This window comes from Triticum aestivum, chromosome 6D, assembly GCF_018294505.1.
Source record: "Triticum aestivum cultivar Chinese Spring chromosome 6D, IWGSC CS RefSeq v2.1, whole genome shotgun sequence".
In the NCBI taxonomy this organism is placed as follows: Eukaryota; Viridiplantae; Streptophyta; class Magnoliopsida; order Poales; family Poaceae; genus Triticum; species Triticum aestivum.
In genome coordinates this window covers 11,552,916-11,573,740 of record NC_057811.1, presented here as the reverse complement: position 1 = coordinate 11,573,740, position 20,825 = coordinate 11,552,916, and the positions used below count along the sequence as shown (strand labels likewise).

Sequence of the window (20,825 nt, the reverse complement as noted above, 5' to 3'; positions counted from 1 at the left end):
CTATGCTCCAAGCTCCAATTGGTCAAGAAGAAGCATCCTCGCTCGTACAAGGTCCAATGGCTAAGCGACTTCGGCAGTATTCAAGTGGAGCACTTGGTGCAAGTTTCATTCAAGATCGGTGCCTATGAAGACACGCTCGAGTTCGATGTGGTTCCTATGTTCGTATGCCATCTCCTCTTGGGAAGACCTTGGCAATTCGACTGCGGCGTCGTCCACAACGGAAGAACGAAGCACTACAGCTTCAAGATGGAAGGAACGGAGTACGTGCTACGACCGATGACTCCAAGTCAAGTAATCGCCGACAAGCAACGCTCCAAGCAACAAGGAGATCCTACTGAGAGAGTGAACCACCAAAAAGAGAGTGAGTGCCACAAGCCAAAATTGAGCGACTCTTTGCCAAGAGAGAAAAATCTAGTCCTATTTTCCACCAAAAGTGAGATGAGAGAAGTGTGTGAGAACCCATCAAGTGCCATGCACTACGTCCTAGTGTGCAAAGATGAGGTGCCAAAGACTAACAATCCTAATCCTCTACCTCTAGTGTTGTCTACTTTGTTGTGGGAATTCAAGGGCGTCTTCCCCGATGAGCTCCCTCCCGGACTTCCTCCTCTATGTGGCATCGAACATCGGATCGACCTCATCCCCGGTGCACCCCTTCCTAACAAGGCACCCTACCGCGTCAACCCCGAAGAAACAAAAGAAATACAAAGGCAAGTACAACATCTTATAGACCATGGACATGTGCGTGAGAGTTTGAGTCCTTGTGCAGTTCCGGTCATCCTTGTGCCAAAAAGAGATAGTAGCTTTCGCATGTGTTTCGATTGTAGACCTATCAATGCTATCACAGTTCGATATAGGCATCCCATTCCACGACTCGACGATATGTTAGATGAACTAAGCGGCGCCACTATTTTCTCAAAAATTGATCTTAAAAGTGGTTACTATCAAATCCGCATACAAGAGGGTGATGAATGGAAAGCCGCATTCAAAACAAAGTTTGGTTTGTATGAGTGGCTAGTTATGCCTATGGGTTTATCTGAAGCACCCGGTACTTTCATGCGTCTTCTGCATTATGTGGTTCGTCCTTACATTGGTGTGTTTGTTGTAGTCTACTTTGACGACATTCTTTTGTTTAGCAAATCTCTCAAGGACCATGTTGATCATCTTAGGGCCATTTTGCAAATGCTTAGAAAAGAGCAACTTTATGCCAATATGGAAAAATGCACTTTTGGAGTTGATAAGGTTGTGTTCTTGGGTTTTGTTGTGTCTTCCAAGGGTGTTCATGTTGATGATACTAAAATTGAAGCAACTAAAACTTGGCCTCAACCCACTAATTTGCAACAAGTGCGTAGTTTCCTTGGTCTAGCAGGTTTTTACCGTCGCTTTGTGAAAGACTTTAGCGCTATTGCCGCACCGTTGCATGCTTTGAGTAAGAAGAACGCACCCCTTGTTTGGGGACCTTCACAATCTACCGCTTTCGAGGAGCTGAAATCTTTGCTTACACATGCACCTATTCTTGCATTACCTAACTTCAAAAAAAACTTTTGAGATTCATTGTGATGCTTGTGGTAATGGAATTGGTGGAGTTTTGATGCAAGAAAAGCGACCTGTAGCTTACTATAGTGAAAAACTATCCGGTGCTCAACTTAACTATCACATATATGACAAAGAATTGTTTGCTTTATTGCGCATTTTGCATGTTTGAGAGCATTATCTTACACCGCATGAGTTTGTCATAAATACCGATCATGAAACACTAAAGTACCTAAAGGGTCAAACCAAGTTGAATAAAAGGCATGCTAAATGGAGTGAGTTTATTGAGTCTTTTCCCTATGTGATCAAATACAGTAAAGGTAAAGACAATGTTGTGGGGGATGCGCTTTCCCGCAAATGCATGTTGATTACTAAACTTGAGTTGAATGTGATTGGTTTTGAGCATGTTAAAGATCTTTATGTCAATGATCCTTCCTTTGCGCTTCCTTATGCAAAATGTCTTGTTCACACTTGTTGGGAAAAATATTACATCAAGAATGGCTATCTTATGCGCTCTAACAAGCTTTGTATACCCGAGTCTTCTCTTCGTTTGTTACTTTTGCAAGAGGCACTTGGAGGTAGACTTATGGGTCATTTTGGACGCAACAAGACATTCGCCACACTCTCCAACAAGTACTATTGGCAAAAAGATGTTCCGTGATGTCACCCGCTTCACCAACCGGTGCTCTACATGCAGCAAAGCTAAGTCCAAAGCTCAATCTCATGGTTTATATATGCCACTTCCAATTACATATCAACCTTTGGAAGATATTAGTATGGATTTCATGCTAGGTTTGCCTAGGACTCAAAATGGAAAGGATTCCGTCTTTGTTGTTGTGGACCGATTCTCAAAAATGGCACATTTTATACCATGCAATAAGATAGACGATGCTTCACATGTTGCAAATATTTTTTGTAGGGAAATCTTGAGGCTACATGTAGTGCCAAGGACCATTGTGTCGGACCGGGATGTCAAGTTCCTAAGCTACTTTTGGAAGACTTTATGCCCCAAGCTCGGGATCAGGCTCCTATTCTCTTCGGCCTACCACCCACAAACCGATGGCCAAACCGAAGTCATCAACCGGACCCTCTCCACTCTACTACGCGTGTTGATCATGAAGAACCTCAAGGAATGGGAGGAGTGCTTACCCATCGCCGAGTACGCCTATAACTGAGCTCGACATTCTACTACCGGCAAGTCCCCTTTCGAGGTTGACTACGGCTTCAATCTATTGTCCCCTTTGGACATTCTTCCTCTTCCGCTCCAAGAACGCACAAACATGGATGCGGGTGCAAGGGCAAGTTTCCTCAAGAAGATGCACGAAGATACAAGGGCAACGATCGAGCGTCAAGTACATCGCATCACCAAGAAGCGCAACGTCAACAAGACACCAATGGTGTTCCAACCGGGAGATCTCGTATGGCTTCATCTTCGCAAGGACCGCTTCCCCAACGAACGCAAGTCCAAGCTACTACCTCGAGCCGACGGACCCTTCAAGGTGCTAGCATGCTACAACGACAACGCTTACTAGATTTACATACCACGCGACAAGTACAATGTGGCGACATCTTCAACGTTCAAGACTTGGCCAAGTACGATGGTGGTGAAGATCACGATCCGTGGACGGATCTCTCCCAAGGGGGGGGGGAGATGATGCGGAGCATCCTTCCATCATCCCCATGGACTGTACACCAACACATATGGCACCTCATGGACCCATGACAAGAGCTAGAGCACGCGCAATGGAAACCGAGGTGAACTCCTTCCTAGTTGACATGCATATGGATACAAATGGAACTTGGGTGCTACCTCACCAAAATACTCTATGTGTCATTAGGTACGAAAAAGAACACCCACAAATAGCTAAGGAGCATCACCATGTACAAGGAGGATCAGCCCAAGGCCATGCGAAGCAAGACGGAGTGCCACAACAGCTGGACAGCAAGTCCCACGTGACCCCGTGCGCACGGGCCCCAGAGACCCCGTGCCCACGGGCCTCCCAGGAAGCTACAGCGACGGCACCCCGTGCGCACAGGCCCAACTTACCCCATGCGCACGGGCCTCCCAGGATGGTCGGCTGGGATTGCTTCTCCGACTCCATTTCGTCTCCAACCTCCCCAAGCCTATATAAGTCGTACCTAGGGTCATGTTTAGGGTTAGGAAAGATATGTATGAGATACTTGTGAGCATAACTCCATCTACCACTCCATTGGAGATCTAGACCTCTTAGGAGATGATCCACTTGTGGATTTCAAGGCCTCCATCTTGGAGAAAACTACCATCATCAAGACCTCATCTCTAAGGAGTGGGAAGAACTTATCATTGTGCTATTATCCTTAGTTTGTTCTTGTATACTTGTGGATCTCATGTGTGCTATTACAATGGATGTGTGACTTGTAGTTTTGTTGAGTGTTTTCCTCTTGTGTTCTTGTGTTGTTCATCTCTTTCCCCATCTCCAAGTGTGAAAAGATCCCCTCTAGGGTTCTACCCTACATCACAACCCCATATATGCCCCTGCCTTGTGGAGCGTGTGAGCCTCCGTTTCCATTGATTCTTGTGTCAAAAATTCAGATATATTCCAAAAAAATCTCCGTTAAATTTTATCGCATTTGGACTTCGTTCGATATGGATTTTGTGTGCAACAAAAACATACAAAAATAGGAACTGGCACTGCGCACTAGATTAATATGTTAGTCTAAAAATTCATATAAATTGTTGCCAAAAGTATGTGGAAGTAGTACGATAACTGCATGAAACAATGAAAGAAGACGTATCTCCATCGGGACGAAATGAGCGATTTCCTTTTGCAAAAGGGTGACTCAGGAGGCGACCATGGGGTATCATGGAATCAGAGATTCTGCCGCCCGGAAGGGCACAGGGGGCGGCAATGCTGGTTCGCATGCCGCGTTAGGTCAGGGAGACCTCGTGCGGCCGGTTTTAGGCCCTGGTCACCTCCCATCCGAGCTCTGCGTCAAGAGCTTTTCAGTTTTGGAAACCGAAGTGGTGGTTGAGAACGAGCAGATTCTGACGCCATGGAGGCAGCTTGTCGATTTCTTGTACATTTGTTGCATACATTTGGAAAAGCATTGTATACAGGTTAACTTTTTTAATACTCTACTATCATTTTTTAATATAATTTCACGCACTCTCATATCACGTAAGCATATTTTCAACACCGGGAAGACATTTTGTTAAACATTTGACAAGCATTTCTTTCAAAAGTAAGTAATTGTTTGTGAAATATTTGTATTTAAACTTTTTTGAAAAATATATACAGAAAAGTAAAACAAATAAACAAAAAATAAAAAACGTGAGAGAGGACGAAAAGGAGTGGAGAAATGAAGAAACGTATTACTGGCCGGCCCAATAAGGGCCTTCCTTCTTCTGTCGATGCGTCGTGCTTCTACATCGCTATAAGCGGGGCGCCCCTATATCACCCGGTGGATCTTCAGCTAGCGTCTATCATCTTATGAGAATACAATATAGTATAGATCTTCAGGGAGTCCCGACTCGCGGAAAGGGCGAGCTAGATAGGCCGGCCCACGTGCACGGCAAGACACATCATCGTTTTTCTGTTATTTTTTCCTTTTTTTCTGTTTTCATTTTTTGCTTTATTTTTGAACTTTTGTTTACACTTTAGAATATTTTAAATATTTATATTACAAAAAATAGTCTATATAAAAACATTTGAAAGATACTGAAGAACTATCGAGAAAATGCTGAAAAAATATTTGAATTTTTTTGAACAATATTTGAAAAATGTTAATCAAGCATATGGAAAACTGTTGAATGTGTACAGAATATTATTGATCATGTGTTAAAAAATGATGAGATTTTTATCATGAATATAAAAATGTTAATCCAGCATTTTGAAAAACAAATAATTAACAAATATTTGAAAAATATTAATAAAGCATTGGTGAAAATGTTATATTGTGTATAGAAAAAATGTAGAACATGTATTAAAAATGACAAAAAATTGCAATCATGTATATAAAACTGTTAATCAAGCATTTGAAGAAATGTCGAACATATATTTGAAAAATATTAAATGTGTATAAAAAATGTAAACCATGTATTAAAAAAGTGATGTATTTTTTTGATCATGTATATAAAAATGTTAATCAAGCATATAAAAAATGTTCAACACGTGTTTGAATGATGTTAATCAGGAATTTGGAAAATGTTTAATGTGTATAGAAACAATGTTGACCCTGTATTAAAAAATATTAATCTTTTTATTTGAACACTGTTAATCAAGAATTTAGAATAATTTTAAAAATGTATGCAAATAATGTTGACACTGTATTAAAAAATGTTAATCTTGGAGTATTTAAAAAATGTTAATAAGCATTTGAAATTTTTTAATATGTGTACAGGAAATTTGTTGACCATCTATTACAGATATCTTTAATTTGTACTGGAAAAATGTTAGCCGTGTATTGAAATTTTTTTGTTAACATATTAAAAAATGTAGAATAATAACCAAAAGAACAAAGAAAACAGAATAAAGGAACAAAATAAAGAAAATTGAAAAAACTTAGAAATAAAACGAAAAAAGAATGAAAAATGGAGAAAAAAAGAAAAGAAACAAAAGAAAACAAAAAATGAAAAAAAAAGACGGAATAAACCGTCTCTAATTGCCTCAAGTAAGACCCACCCCTACTACTTACCACGAATGTACTTGGGCAGAGTTGCTAGTAGCGCCGGCGACGTCGCTGGAGATCAGTGATCGATCCTTGCTTCTCCCATTTTTACTTACTATATGTCCGGGCGAATGGGCTGGCCAAATTCGGCGCGGGGAGTGGGAAAACCTTCAATGAGAACTGCTATAATCTCGTTTAATGCAAGACATAGCGCTCGCGCTAAAAGCGATACTTAGCTGCCGGCGCTCCTATTTGGCTGCCTGGGTGCCCAAGGATGCGGGAACGCGCACCCCATTGCCGCTCACCCAACCCCACGCGCACCCTGTAGGGCCGGCCCATGCGCGAGGCGGGACGGCTCCGGTTCTTTTTCTGTTCTTTCTTTTTTATATTTATAATTTATTTATTTTCGTTTTTAAACTAATTCAGAATTTCAAAAAAGTTTCAAACTACTTGTCTTAGATTTGTCTAGATACGGATTTGACGTACTTTGGGATGGGACGGATGGAGTAGGAGGTTCAGAGGATCTCTTGGTACATCCAGCAAATGTATCGGCGGCTAAATTAAAATCTGAACACAACATAAAGACCATCCTTGGCACAGACCAGTGAACAACTGAAGAAGAAAAATATATATTGTGCAGTACCTGTTACAGCTCGCCCCGGCTGCAGAAGGATGGGCCTGTTCTTCCTCTTCACCAAGCAACAAATCCCCTCAATCAGCACGTAGAAAGCTGCCACGGCCAGGGGCCAGCCCGCCGCCGACTACCCCCCAACACCGCGGTTAAGACAGGATGATCGTTCATCAACCTCCCTGCAGCCATTGTGTCCACCGTGATCAGATCAAAATATTTCCCACGACTCTGCTCTACTTGGCGCTGGCGCTCACTTCGGTAACTGGCTAACTAGTGAAGTGGTGATGGAGGTACTAGTAACATAGCAGGTGGGGACTGCAGGACAGGAGATAAGACCGTAATAGTACGGCGAGTCTGCTTGTTTTGAAAATGGAGAGACGAAAGAAGAGGTTGTCCCTCTCATCATACCTGCCTGCTCGCTTGCTCGCTGTATGGATCTTTGAACATGCAATGGCAGCGTGAAAAAGCCGAGAGGGCAGACTTGCTGCAGAGTAGCACTAGTGACTGCAGTGTTCACAGGAAATTCCTACAGAAGCCAACTAGTACATGCATTTTGGGAAGAGACGAGCAAATGAAAACCAACGCCAAGAGATTCTAACTACAGAAAAGAAAAACACTCAAGATTGCAAGAAATCTGAGCAGGAAATTCTCGTTCAGATGGTTTCTTGTAGCTAATCCAATGCAGTCCTCAAATTTTATCTGCCTATGCACTCAAATTATGTTGCCTCAGCCCCTGCATCCTTTATCTACTGCATCATGAGCAATCCCAGCAGAAAACATGTCTCCCAACATAGCACACAAATGAGGCCATGAAATTTGTTGCCATGGAATTTCAGTTCCCACGAACCAGGAAACTGATCTCCCACTAAAAGAGTGATCACCAAGTTGGCCCAACCTTTGTTTAGCTGCTTTCAAAAAGCAGGAGAAGAAAACCCTCTTGCCATGTGCAGGTGTTGCTCACTTTGTTTGCTAGTTGAATACTACTGGATTGATAATCTTGGTTCTCTAACTGAGGTAAATATATTTGCTACCGTTCTGCTTCACCCTTATACTTGGGGAAATCCCAACTTCTCCTGTGGGAGCAAGCAAGATTTCTGGTGCCATTGCCACCGAGTCCTTTACAAACAGACACGTGTCTTCACATCATCACATTACTCTCTTGTTATCTATCTTTCCTTGTTACTTTTTATCTCTATTTTCTTCCATCTTTGCTTGTCTACTATTAAAAATACCATAGATGTAGCCATCATCTGCAGCGCCTCCTTCTCTTAGATCTAGATCGGAAGATTGCAGGAAGAGGGAGCACTGGCAAACGGACGAGTCGGCAGCGGCGTGGTCAGCACCAAGAACTCCACCCCGCATCCGCCTCTGTCTTAGGTGGTGTGCGTGCACACGAGGTGCTCTATAAAATGTTAGAGATACTAGTGAGTGAGTGTGTGTGTGTGTGTGTGTGTGAGAGAGAGAGAGCGTGTGTGTGAGAGACTAGTCACCGGTCCACATGTTTATTCTTTGCCAAGTTAGCATAATAGGTGGGCCCATCAGTCAAAAGCGTTGTTAGAACAAGGTAACACAAGAATCAATGTGATTTGTCACTCACTTGCGGTAGAGACTAGAGTCGGTGGTTTTTGTGATTTTTGGTAAAGGCGGCGGCCACATGTTACCCTGTACAATATGTGATGGTTCTGATTAAATATGACTGGAGCCATTAAATATCACGATTTAAAGCAAAATACTGTGACAAAATGAGAGAAGAAGAAAGAATGGTCTTTTTAAAATCTTATTATGGCGGTAGAAAACACACACAAAAAAGTCCATGCATGCGTTGCTGATTAGTCGCACGCTGAAGGCCTTTCCGAAAGACACGTTCCCAGCCATTGGATTTTGAATGGCCGCCATCAGGATCGTCCACCACTAGAGCTGCTGATTTGGGATGCAGCTTCAGTGACTTGATCCGTAATCTAGCCCCCTCTACTAGCCATCCATTAAAGGTCCGACGTATCAGATTGACCCATATTTCAATTAGGAAATTTTAACTTGTTCAGAAAAAATAAAAAAAATCCAATAATCATAAATGTTTGGTTTTGTATTCTGAAAAAGTTTCAACCCATTTGGATGTATGGTTTGTGATTAAATAGCCTTTTGAGCATAAAAAATAAAAAATGTTTATTCACAAACAATACATCCAAATGGATTGAAATTTTCACAGAATACGAAACGATATATTTGTGATTTATTCGAATTTTTTCAGTTTTTTCTGAACACTTAAAAAAAATCGTTCGAAATATGGGTCAATCTGGTACGTCAGATCTTTAATGAATGGCTGATAGAAAGGGCTAAGTTACGATCAGATTTGGCTTCATCAAGTCACTGAAGCTGCGTCCGGTGAATTGGGATTTTTGGTACTGCCAACCGGGTCTCTCTCACGTGAAGCAGACGGATCCAATCCGACGAGAAACTCTCGGAGATACTGCGAAGAAAAACAATACGCTCCGCCAAGACCCACCAGTCGTCCCGTCCCCTTTCGGGCCGTTGGTATATCATCCCTGCCACTAGCACGCCCTTCTTCCCCGACCACGCTCACAAGTCGCGACCACCACGAACCTCCACCACGTACTGCTCCATATCCACCTCTACCTCTAGCTCTTACCCATTTCCTTTCCTTCCCCACGCTCTCAGCAATCCAAGCTACCTAGCTAAGGGTAGCGAGGAGGATGCCGAGGCCATGGAGGCAGGTGCTGGCGTCGGCGACCAAGTGCTGGAGCGCGGAGGAGGACGAGGAGGCCGCGGACGCCCGGAACTACCGCCCGCCCAACTCCGAGTTCTCGCGCCGGCTCGCCTCCTTCCGGCGCCTATCCGCCATGGCCAACAGCCCCGCGCCCACGGACGGCAAGGATGACGAGGACAACGCCGACGGTGCGGGGGAGATGGGGGCGGTCCCCATGCGGCAGCTGCACTCCTTCAGCCTCAGCGAGCTTCGTGGCGTCACGCACGACTTCTCCAGCGGCTACCTCCTCGGGGAGGGCGGGTTCGGCGCCGTCCACAAGGGTTTCGTCGACGCCGGCATGCGGCCCGGCCTCGAGCCCCAGCCCGTCGCCGTCAAGCAGCTCAACATCGCCGGCCACCAAGGCCACAGGGAGTGGCTGGTAAGTCGGAGTACATAATTACCCGCTGTTCTTCCGGAGTGGATGTTCTAGGTGTACTACACCCTAGTTGTCCAAGAATTGAGAAAAAAGGTTATCAAACAACATCCAAAAAATGTAAAGTTTTACGACATCAAACTGTATAAAATGTTTGAGGTTCTCGCAAAATTTCATCCTAAAATAACATCCCAGGAGCTCCCACCAAACAAAACAACATCGCTCCTCAAACAGTGCACAAAACTTTGAACAGCGATTTGTTTTTTCGTGACGGCTCACGGGATGTTATTTTTAAATCAATTTTTGCAAGAACCTCAAATATTTGATAGAGTTTGCTGTCATAAAATTTCAGATTTTTTGGATGCTGTTTGATAACGATTTTCCAATATTCGGACAAAGTCAGGTGTAGTACATCGGACAGTAGCCACTACTTTCTGCTGTTCTTCGTCGTCCATAGCCCCAACTAACTCCTATGTCTGGGGATGGGGTTGCAGGCCGAGGTGATCTTCCTTGGGCAGTTCCGGCATGAGCACCTGTTGAAGCTACTTGGGTACTGCTGCGAGGACGAGGAGCGCCTCCTCGTCTACGAGTTCATGCCGCGCGGCAGCCTCGACAACCACCTCTTTAAAAGGATATCCGCGACGCTGCCATGGGGCACCAGGCTCAAGGTCGCCATCGGCGCCGCCAAGGGCGTTGCCTTCCTCCATGGCGGCAAGCAGCCCGTCATCTACCGAGACTTGAAGGCGTCCAACATCCTTCTCGACTCGGTAAGTTCGTTCGTTCTCGTTCACGAATTGACAAATCGAATTGGATCTGATCAGATCTACCAAGAGTCGAGACTCACGAGTCATGATTGAGTTAATCTTGTCGAACAGGATTTCACGGCGAAGCTGTCAGACTTTGGACTGGCAAAGTTGGGCCCTGAGGGGGAGGAGACACACGTGAGCACCCGCGTGATGGGCACCCACGGCTACGCGGCACCCGAGTACGTGCAGACGGGCCACCTAACGGTGAAGAGCGACGTGTACAGCTTCGGCGTGGTGTTGCTGGAGCTCCTAACAGGCCGCCGGGCAATGGAGCACGTCCCTGGCCGCACTGCACGCGCTGAGCAGACCATCAAGCTCGTGGAGTGGACCCGGCCCTACCTCGCTAGCAGCCGCCGCCTGCGCTGCATCATGGACCAAAAGCTCTCGGGCCACTACTCCGTCAAGGGCGCCCGCGCCATGGCGCACCTGGCAGTGCGTTGCACGAACCCACAGCCCCGGGACAGGCCAAGCATGGCTGTTGTGGTGGAGGAGCTCGAGCAGCTGGAGGGGCTCAAGGACATGGCTGTCAGCATGGGCCTCTTTTGGCCCACGGCTCCCGCTGCCGGGAGAAACGCACTCTCCGCCAAATTTCGGGCCGAGATGAAGGGCGCCGGCACCGGCGCCGTCCCGCGGCGGAGAACCGCGTCTGCCAACCTGTCGTGATCTGCTTGCCACGTACGCATTGTATGTGCGCCTGTTGTGTGTGTGTGTATATAGAAATTATTCTAACCGCACGGACATTCACAGGGCTTTATGGAGTTTTCTTCTCTGCCCCCCTCCCTGCCGATTTTCAGCCGGGTTTGGGGCCCTCCACCTAATTTGATTCAACCAAAATTTCTAGCTAGGCCTCCCCATTGATCCCGTATTATCCCTGCCGTGTGTGTAGCAAAGCTCTTCGTATAGCTACTGTAATAATGTCGTTTTACGTGGCAACTGAAGCTTGCGCCGGTTGGCTCCCACGCACGCGCACTGCCTATGGGCCCCACGCACCGCTGAATCCCTCGAGCCTTATCCCCTCTCCTTTCGTATCATCTTCTACACCACACACCCTCTGTCACGTCGTTTGAACTACAATTTTACAGGGCGATACAGTGCCAGAAATCCTCAGCGGCTGGTATTCAGGGTGTATGGAACCACAACGACACGTTTCTGCTGCAGTTTTTTTTGCTGGAACTAAGCCGAAATTTTGCTACCGCATCTTCTGTTTTGCTGGAACCAGTTTTTTTTCCTACCAGCCAAATTTTTGCTGCTATGTTTTGTTTTTGTTGGAACCCGTGTACCTCTTGCTACCATTATGTGGGGTTTTGCTGCTACTGGCGTCGATTTGCTATATCCATTTCATGACGTCGTCGAGACCCGTGAACTATGTGTTTTTTGCTGCAATCGTTCTCAGTTTTGCTACTGCCGGTGTTGACGATTGCTACATCCTACCATAGATGTAGCAGGGGAAGGCAATGGAAATGTTGTTGCGAGTCAACAGCTTTGTTTCGACTGAAGACAGTGAGCGTTAGGGGCGAGGCAAACCTGTGAGGGCGAGAATGCGCGCTGCAGGACGCGCGGGGGGGGGGGGGGGGGGGGGGGGGGGGGGGTTGGGTTTGCTCAGAAAGGAAGGAATGTGAGAGGGCGAGAGATGATGGGGAACGAACCGATCAAATGGGTATGCGTGAAGGGATGGAGGGCATTAGGGCAGCACGGCGACCGGTCGAAATTTGGGCCGGCCAGCCGGCGCCTAGCACGGCCTGCCATGGATTACCTACGTGCGTGCGTAGTTAGTATAGGTGTATGGAGAGGAATCGTTGCATCGTGATGGCCTGTACGTACGGTTGATTTCTTGTGCCTTTCGCGGCGAATCTTCTTCTGCTTATCATATCGACCGTTCCAGCGGAGTACTGCTATCGAAAGAGGAATGGAGATAAGAGGCATCGTTTGTTTGTCTGTATGCCGTCGGTTTTTCGCACCGGGAGCTTCGAAGCAACTGCACCCGAGCTAGCACCGGGAGCCAGTCGCGAACGCGACCACGCAATTACGCTTCCGTGCACGCAGACACACATGGACAAGACGATTCTTCTTCACTCGTACTAGTAGGAGTACATGAGAAAGACTAGTAGCTAATCTCCTTCACCCGTACCTTTCTCCACAGCCGAATGAGTGGCACACGCGCGCGCGCTGTTCCATCTTTGCCCGCATACAATACAAGAGCTAGCTAGCTCCGTCCGGAATTGGTCCTGGCCGGGCTAGCCATCGACGACGACGACGTCGGGGTGGAGTCAGTCGTCTCGTCGTGAGTACGTCCGTGGCCCAGCAGCTTGCCTCCCCAAGATGGGGCATCCGGCAGCTCGCAGGTCAGCATCAGCAGCTCCACCCCACCGAGAGAAATAGACACCGTTCTATCTACGCACTACTCTGGGTCTCTGGCAACACGAGACGACGATGACGGCGGTGTAACGGGGCGGAAAAGGACGTAGACGCGCGCGTGACCCGGCTGGGGCAAGACAAGCTAGGAGGAACAAGACGACGCGTGCAGGCAGATCCATCAATCTCCGAATGATATTGGCTTTGGCATAATGCTGCAGGGGACAGGCTTGACCTCGCGACTCGTTCCCGTGCGCAGACGACCGCGCCATGCTTCTTTGGTCGTTCCTCCCGCTTGGCACGAGGCTGCATCGTGCTTTCCAATTTCGGTTCCAGATATATTTCATTAAAATTCAGTGATTTCGGTTTTCATTTCAACCGAAGGGCCAAAATTTCCAATTGAATTTGACTAAATCCAGTCAAATATTTTGAAAACTCAAAAAAATGTTCAAAATTATTTGAATTTGTGACTACTATCGAAATTGGTGAAATATTTGACCAAAAGACAATTATTTCAACACATACCAAAATTAATGAATTTTAACAAAAAGTACACGTGAAAGTGAAAACCATGGGTTCCATACGAAACGGAGCAGCTTCATCTGGCGCATGCACTGGCTGCCTACGTGTGTGGGGGTGGGGGGGGGGGGGGGGGGGGGGACGTGCGCATAGTGTAGATTCCCTCCGTTTGTGGAACAATCAACTCGAATATTCTTTACTACATTTTCTTTGGATGAAAAACGGTAAGACTCGACTGCGTGTATTTTTAGATTTTTAAGTAACATGCAGTAAGTGGAAAAAAAACTACTAGCCAATGTCTATGAATTACCAAAGATCATCCATCCACTACTGAAATTGAGTGCAACTTTCCTAACATTGACATATCTTTATTATTATATTAAGGACCCCGATAACTGCCATATGTGTGGTATATTCGACATGCGCCCACACACAGTGTGTGGTGTGACCGGAGGCAGCCCACACGGGTTGTGTGTGGGCGGACATTAGAATTACCCACAGGTGTGGGCGCGGCTACTTCGTGCCACACGCCCAACAAATACTACTCAGCTCCACCCCGCGCGTTTCGCACGAAGCAAAAATGCCCACCCGTCCTGGCGCAGCTACGTTAGGTACCCTGCGGGATGACGATTCAGTTGCCATCCTGGTTGGCAGATGTAGTTATCCGGGATGGCAAGTGTAGTTGTAAAAGCATGGCAACTCTATCTGTTTTGGTTAACTATAGTTGCCATGTCTAATTTATGGTAGTTGCCGCATGTAATCAAACCGCAGTTGCCGTGTGTGATTAACTACTTGCCACATATGGTCAAACAGTAGTTGCCATGTGTGTTTATCTAGTTGCCACGTGTGGTCCAATCATAGTTGTCATGTATTGTTAATCACAGTTGCCATGTGTGTTTATCTGGTTGCCACGTACGCGCAACTGCAGTTGCCGTCTAGCAAAGAATCACAGTTGCCATGTGTGTGTATCGGGTTGCCACGTTAGCGTAACTGCAGTTGCCATCCACAACGTAGGAGTGTCGTGTGGGGCGAAAATCAGTTCGCCCACACGCGCATGACCTAGGTGGTGGCTGTATGGGCAGAAACTAGTTCGCCCACACAGCGCAGCTGGCAAACAGCGTGGTGCGGGCGTGCGGGCAAACTCTCCAACGCCTGCGCACCAGCCCCGTCCTACGTGGCATAAAAAATCAACCTTTTCATGCCAAGATTCGTGCAAAAAGCACTGGATGACGATCCAGACGTGTGGACGAGTTGGGAAACGCCCACACGTGTGGGCGTTAGTGTTTCCGTATATTAAAGGGAGTTGGTACGTTCGCTTTATCGCCTACATCGTTTCCAACAAATTTGTGTGGCCAAAACACTGGATCACCAATCAAACTAGATATAGCCGCTACTTCCATAAATAGCAGCCCAGCCTGCCTTGCTATTATGTATGCCCCCGTAATTACATTATTAAGTACTTTGACGGAACCTGGTCGTAGAGGAGGGTTCTCCTGAGATTAAACGACCACCATGCATAAACCTCAACGATCTGGTTGTTGTTGCATTGACTGATGACTCGTTGGACCGTTCTGCATACGGTCATCTCATGTTGGAGATCAAGAAAACTCTAGAGTCACGTGGGTTTATTCCGTTGAAAATTGAGCGTCATCAAAATAGAGTTGCTCATAGTTTAGCTAGTATAGGTAGATCTGGTGGTAGCACCGCTTGTTGGTTGCGCCGTGTGCCAGACATCGTTACTCATGATGTACTAGCAGACTGTAATTCTGTTTCTGAGGAATAAAACCCACATTATCCCGCAAAAAAAAAAGAATAGAAGCAGCCCCTAAATGAAGCTAGATTTCACCACTAGTACGATTTGATCCCAGACAAAAGCATTGAGTGGCCACATGACTCCTCTGAAGGTAAACAGGCTCTAAAAATAAGCGGTGCCTTCTTCAGAAAACTTAAGAGACTCTGCAATCATGTCCGGTGTCCCATAGCCGCGAGTCATGTATATAGTCCATCAATGACTGTACTTCTCGAGTGAACATGACATAGAGGTTTGGGAGCAGTTGGACGTGTCATTCCCTGTCAGCATATTGCATAGCAACATTGCAACACTTGTTCTTGGCGAAAGAGTATAACGTGGGAAAGGGGTGTAGTACTCGTCCTCTGCTTGTCCAGTCATTATGCCAAAAAGGAATCCAGTTGTCGCTGCCAATCTTGCACCGGTATGGTGCCGCTGAAGTTGTTATCGAACAGGGCGATGTATTGGAGATTCCTAGGTGATGTGACGGTGGCTGGCAGCTTACCTTCCAAATGGTTGGTGATGACATTCAAGACTTGCAATGCCGTCATGTTGCCGATCTCTGGTGGGATTGCGAAGGTGAGCCGGTTAAGGAAGAGCAGAGCACTATGCCCCTGAGCTGCCTGAGTTCCACCAAAACGAGCTGGGTATTGGCCCCGTCAGCGAGTTCACAGACAAGTCTAACTAATTCAGGTTTACCAACTCACCAAGCTCTACTGGGATAGAGCCGGTGAGGTTGTTGCTGTAGAGATACAACATGTTCCACCATAAACTCTCACATCACTTCTTGGAGCCGTGCCACAGCTGGCTGTAAATCTACAACCCGCTTCTCTTCTCTCTCTGTTAAACAACATAATGGTCAGGTTCCAAGGGGCGCACCACGCACCGGTTGTGTTGAGATAAGTCTCGGTCTAGGGTTGTTAGAGTATATGATTGTAATCTTTTCATATGTATCTTATCTCTACTTTCCTTGTACCTCAAGATGTAATCTTAACAAACTTGTATGCTTATCAGGGATATGCCCCTGCCTATATTAACATGAAACCGTCGCCTCGAGAGACGTACGACGTTCTCCGCTTCTTTACATGGTATACAGAGCCACCTCTATCCATCACATCTAGCAAAAACACCCATCGCCAGCCATGTCGTCCTCCTCCAGCGCCGTCCAGGCTTCCCTTGGGCAGGTTGCAGAGAAGCTCACCCGCACCAACTACGTACTGTGGCGTGCGTAGGTGACACCGCAGCTGAGGGGGGCTGGCCTCTTTGGCTATGCTGACAGCACCATGCCGGAACCCGTCAAGATCCTCACCACGAAGGACAAAGACGGGAAAGAAGAGTAGACTCCAAACCCTCTCCATCCAATCTGGTTCAGAGAAGGGCAGCATGTACTCGGATACTTGCTCAATACTCTCACCAAAGAGGTCCTCGTGCAGGTTACCTCCATCACCACGCCGCACGAGCTCTGGGCAGCTCTTGCCCACATGTTCTCGTCGCAATCTCGAGCCCGCGTCAACAACATCCGAGTTGCTCTCTCCATGGCGCAGAAAGGGACGCAATCTGTTGCTGCCTACTTCGCCCACATGAGGGCACTTGCAGATGAGCTCGCGGCCGCTGGAAAGCCCATCGATGATGATGAGCTTGTCTCCTACATCACCGCCGGCCTCGACATGGAGTACCAGCCCCTCGTCTCCGCCAACAACGCCCGCACCGACACCATCAGCCTCGATGATCTCTACGCTCAGATGAGCAACTTTGATCAGCACCTCGCACTCTACAACAACACCTCGGGCGGGGGTTTCAAGTCGTCTGCAAACGTGGTCGCTCGTGGCGGCTGCGGCCGCGCCAGTGGCGGCTCCTCATGCTACCGCGGACCACCGCACGGCAAGGGAAAGCCGCCAGCAGGCGGAAACAGCAGCGGCGGCAACTCCTCTCGTGGTGGCAGCGGCGGCAGCGGGCGACCCTTCAACAACAACAAGGGTCGCCGCGGTGGCAGACCTCGCGCCAATCCCAACGCACCGCGATGCCAAATCTACGGCAAGCTAGGCCATACCGCACGCGATTGCTGGTATCGCTATGAAGACGACGGCGAGTCGTCCCAAGATGAGAAGGTCGCAGGCGCAACAGATGGCTCCTATGGCATCAACACGAACTGGTATGTGGACAGTGGCGCAACTGACCACGTCACCAGCGAGCTAGAAAAGGTGATAGTTCGTGAGAAGTATCGCCGGCAAGATCAAGTTCACACTGCCAACGGAGAAGGTATGAGCTTTAGCCACGTTGGTCATTCAGTGCTTAAAACTCCCCATAAAAATATCCGTCTAAGAATTTTTTTTCATGTTCCTAGTGCTTCAAAAAATCTCCTTTCAGTTCATCTCATTGCCATTGACAACCATGTATTCCTTGAGTTTCATCCATTTTTCTTTTTGATCAAGGATCAGGTCACGAAGAAAATCCTGTGTCGAGGTAGATGCGTTCGAGGGCTTTACCCGTTGATTCCGGAGCTTAGGAGATTGAATAAACAAGCCTATGGTGTCACCAAAGTCTCTTTAACACGGTGGCATGATAGATTAGGACATGCATCTTTTTCCTTAGTCGAACATTTGCTTAAAAAGAATAAGCTCCCGTTTGTTGGTGAGCGTGATCGTGAAACAGTTTGTGATTCATGTCGGTGTGCTAAGAGTCATCAGTTACCTTACCCTGTGTCTACAAGCATTTCCACTAAACCTCTTGAGCTCATTTTTTCCGATGTTTGGGGTCCTACCCCTACTTTAGTTGGTAGACACACCTATTACATAAGTTTCATTGATGATTATAGCAAGTACACCTGGATCTATCTCATCAAAAAGAAATCTGATGTGTTTCAAGTTTTTCACAACTTTCAAGCACTAGTAGAAAGAAAGTTTGATTGCAAAATCTTAGCTCTCCAATCTGATTGGGGAGGGGAGTACAGAAACCTCAACTCCTTCTTTCAACAAATTGGCATATCACACCACGTGTCATGACCCCATGCTCACCAGCAAAATGGATCAGCCGAGCGCAAGCACAGGCATATAGTTGAGGTCGGCTTGGCCTTGCTCGCTGCTGCCTCCATGCCTTTGAAATTTTGGGATGAGGCTTTTCTCACCGCAGTCCACCTCATAAACATGTTCCCTAGTAGGGTCATCAACAATGAATCTCCAGTAGAACGTCTCCTTCACCCAAAACCAGACTACATATCATTACGAGTGTTTGGGTGTGCGTGAAATCTTCGGCCGTACAACAATCGTAAACTCATGTTCCGATCAAAACAATGTGTCTTCTTGGGTTACAGTCCACAACACAAGGGTGTGAAGTGCCTTGATGTATCCACCGGACGTGTCTATATCTCCCGTGACGTTGTGTTCGATGAAACTGTTTTCCCTTTTGCACAACTTCACCCAAATGCCGGAGCCCTTCTCCAAAAGGAGATTCTTCTTCTACCCTCACACCTCACCGGTCGAGACAATGGGGATGCTTTAAACACTGATGATCAATTGCTATCTAATCCTCTTACTAATGATGGCCTTGAGTTTTGTGATGCAACAGAAAAAAACTGTGCAGAAAATGGTGAAGAAATAAGCCAAAATCGTCATTTTATGCTCCCTGGACAAAACAGCAGCAGCACCGAAGCAGATATGCCTCGGGATCCAGGCGCATCCTCCTCGGGATCCCTCTTGTGCCAGTCTGGAGCGCTATCCCCCGTGGGATCAGCGCCGACCGCGTCAGGCCGATCCGCCCCGAGCCCCGCGCTGCCTCGCGACAACAGCGGCTTGGTGGACCGCCAGACGACCGCTCCGCGCCCACCCGCCAGCGCCACGCGGTGTCACCTCCAGCCGCCCGCGCCTGGTCGGTTCGGCGCCGACACTCGCTGCTACACGCAGCGCACGTCACGACGGGATGAGGGCGCAGACTCCCATGCGGATCCTGACGCAGATCTTACCCCGACAGCTCCATCATTGGCCAATCATGAGCATGCCACCGATGCGGGATCGGGATCCTCTGCGGCGCTTTCCCCTTCTGCGTCACGTGCGCCGGCCACAGAAGATCTGGCCTGCGTGTCCTCGCCCAGCAGGCCTGCGGCTGCTACTGGCGCTGGATCTTCTGCGGATGCTTCTTCGCCACCTCGCACTAGGCTTCAGAGGGGAGTAACTCAACCCAAAAATTACAAATCTTTAGCAAAGTTTGGACTTGCTTGTGTCTCACATGAACTAGATATACCACAGACTGTTGTAGAAGCCTTAGGCGATCCAAAGTGGCAGAAGGCTATGGAAGATGAGTACATGGCACTTCACGAAAACAAAACCTGGCACTTAGTTCCGGCACGTCAAGGTAAAGGTAAAAATGTGATAGATTGTAAATGGGTCTTCAGAATTAAAAAGAAATCTGATGGCACCATAGACCGTTATAAGGCTAGACTAGTTGCAAAAGGTTTCAAGCAAAGGTACGGCTTAGACTATGAGGATGCGTTTAGCCTGTTGTAAAGGCTGCTACTATTCATCTTGTTTTGTCTATTGCTGTATCCAGAGGATGGAGTCTACGCCAGCTAGATGTACAGAACGCGTTCCTTCATGGTGTTCTGGAAGAGGAAGTGTTCATGAAACAACCTCCTGGGTTTGAAAACAGACAAAAACCCCTCCACATATGCAGGCTTGACAAGGCTTTGTATGGACTAAAGCAAGCTCCTAGAGCATGGTATTCTCGGTTCAGTTCAAAGCTTCAAGAACTTGGGTTTGCCCCCTCTAGGTCTGACACCTCATTGTTTATTTTCAACAAGTCAAATATCTCTATATTTGTACTCATATATGTTGATGATATTATTGTCACAAGCTCATCTGATGAAGCGATTTGAACTCAGTTTGCTCTTCAGGATCTAGGAGACTTGCACTACTTTCTTGGCATTGAGGTAAAAAGAAATGGAGATGAGCTTCATTTATCCCAAGAAAAGTATGGAACTAACCTTGTAACAAGAGTAGGGTTGCAAGGTTGCAAGCCAGCCCCAACACCTCTGTCCAGCTCCGAAAAATTATCCTTAATAGAAGGAAAACTCTTGAATCAAGAGGACAGCACAAGGTATAGAAGTATGGTTTGTGCACTGCAATATTTAACTCTGACTCGGCCTGATATTTCCTTTGCTGTGAACAAAGTATGTCAGTTCCTTCATGCATCCACTACAGTACATTTGACAGCTGCAAAACGCATACTTAGATATGTCAAGAACACTTTTAGTGTTGGACTCACCTTCACCAAGTCACCATCAACACTTGTCAGTGCTTTTTCTGATTCTGATTGGGCAGGTTGCCTTGATGACAGGCGCTCAACAGGCGGTTTTGCAGTGTTCTATGGTCCAAATTTAATCTCATGGTGTGCTAAGAAACAAGCTACTGTGTCTAGATCCA

The 20,825-nt window shown here is 47.0% G+C and overlaps 1 protein-coding gene and 1 pseudogene across 1 annotated transcript; both read left to right on the top strand.

Annotated features, from left to right (window-relative positions):
- Positions 1-9,339: 9,339 nt before the first annotated feature.
- On the top strand, positions 9,340-11,660 carry LOC123143056 (probable serine/threonine-protein kinase PBL15). The gene is made up of 3 exons (XM_044561831.1): positions 9,340-9,951; positions 10,440-10,712; positions 10,821-11,660. Exons 1-3 carry the CDS (start codon positions 9,520-9,522, stop codon positions 11,412-11,414), a joined length of 1,299 nt encoding a protein of 432 aa, XP_044417766.1. The 5' UTR covers positions 9,340-9,519; the 3' UTR covers positions 11,415-11,660.
- A 5,370-nt stretch (positions 11,661-17,030) lies between these two features.
- Positions 17,031-17,169, top strand: LOC123146589 (uncharacterized; annotated as a pseudogene).
- Positions 17,170-20,825: the final 3,656 nt, after the last annotated feature.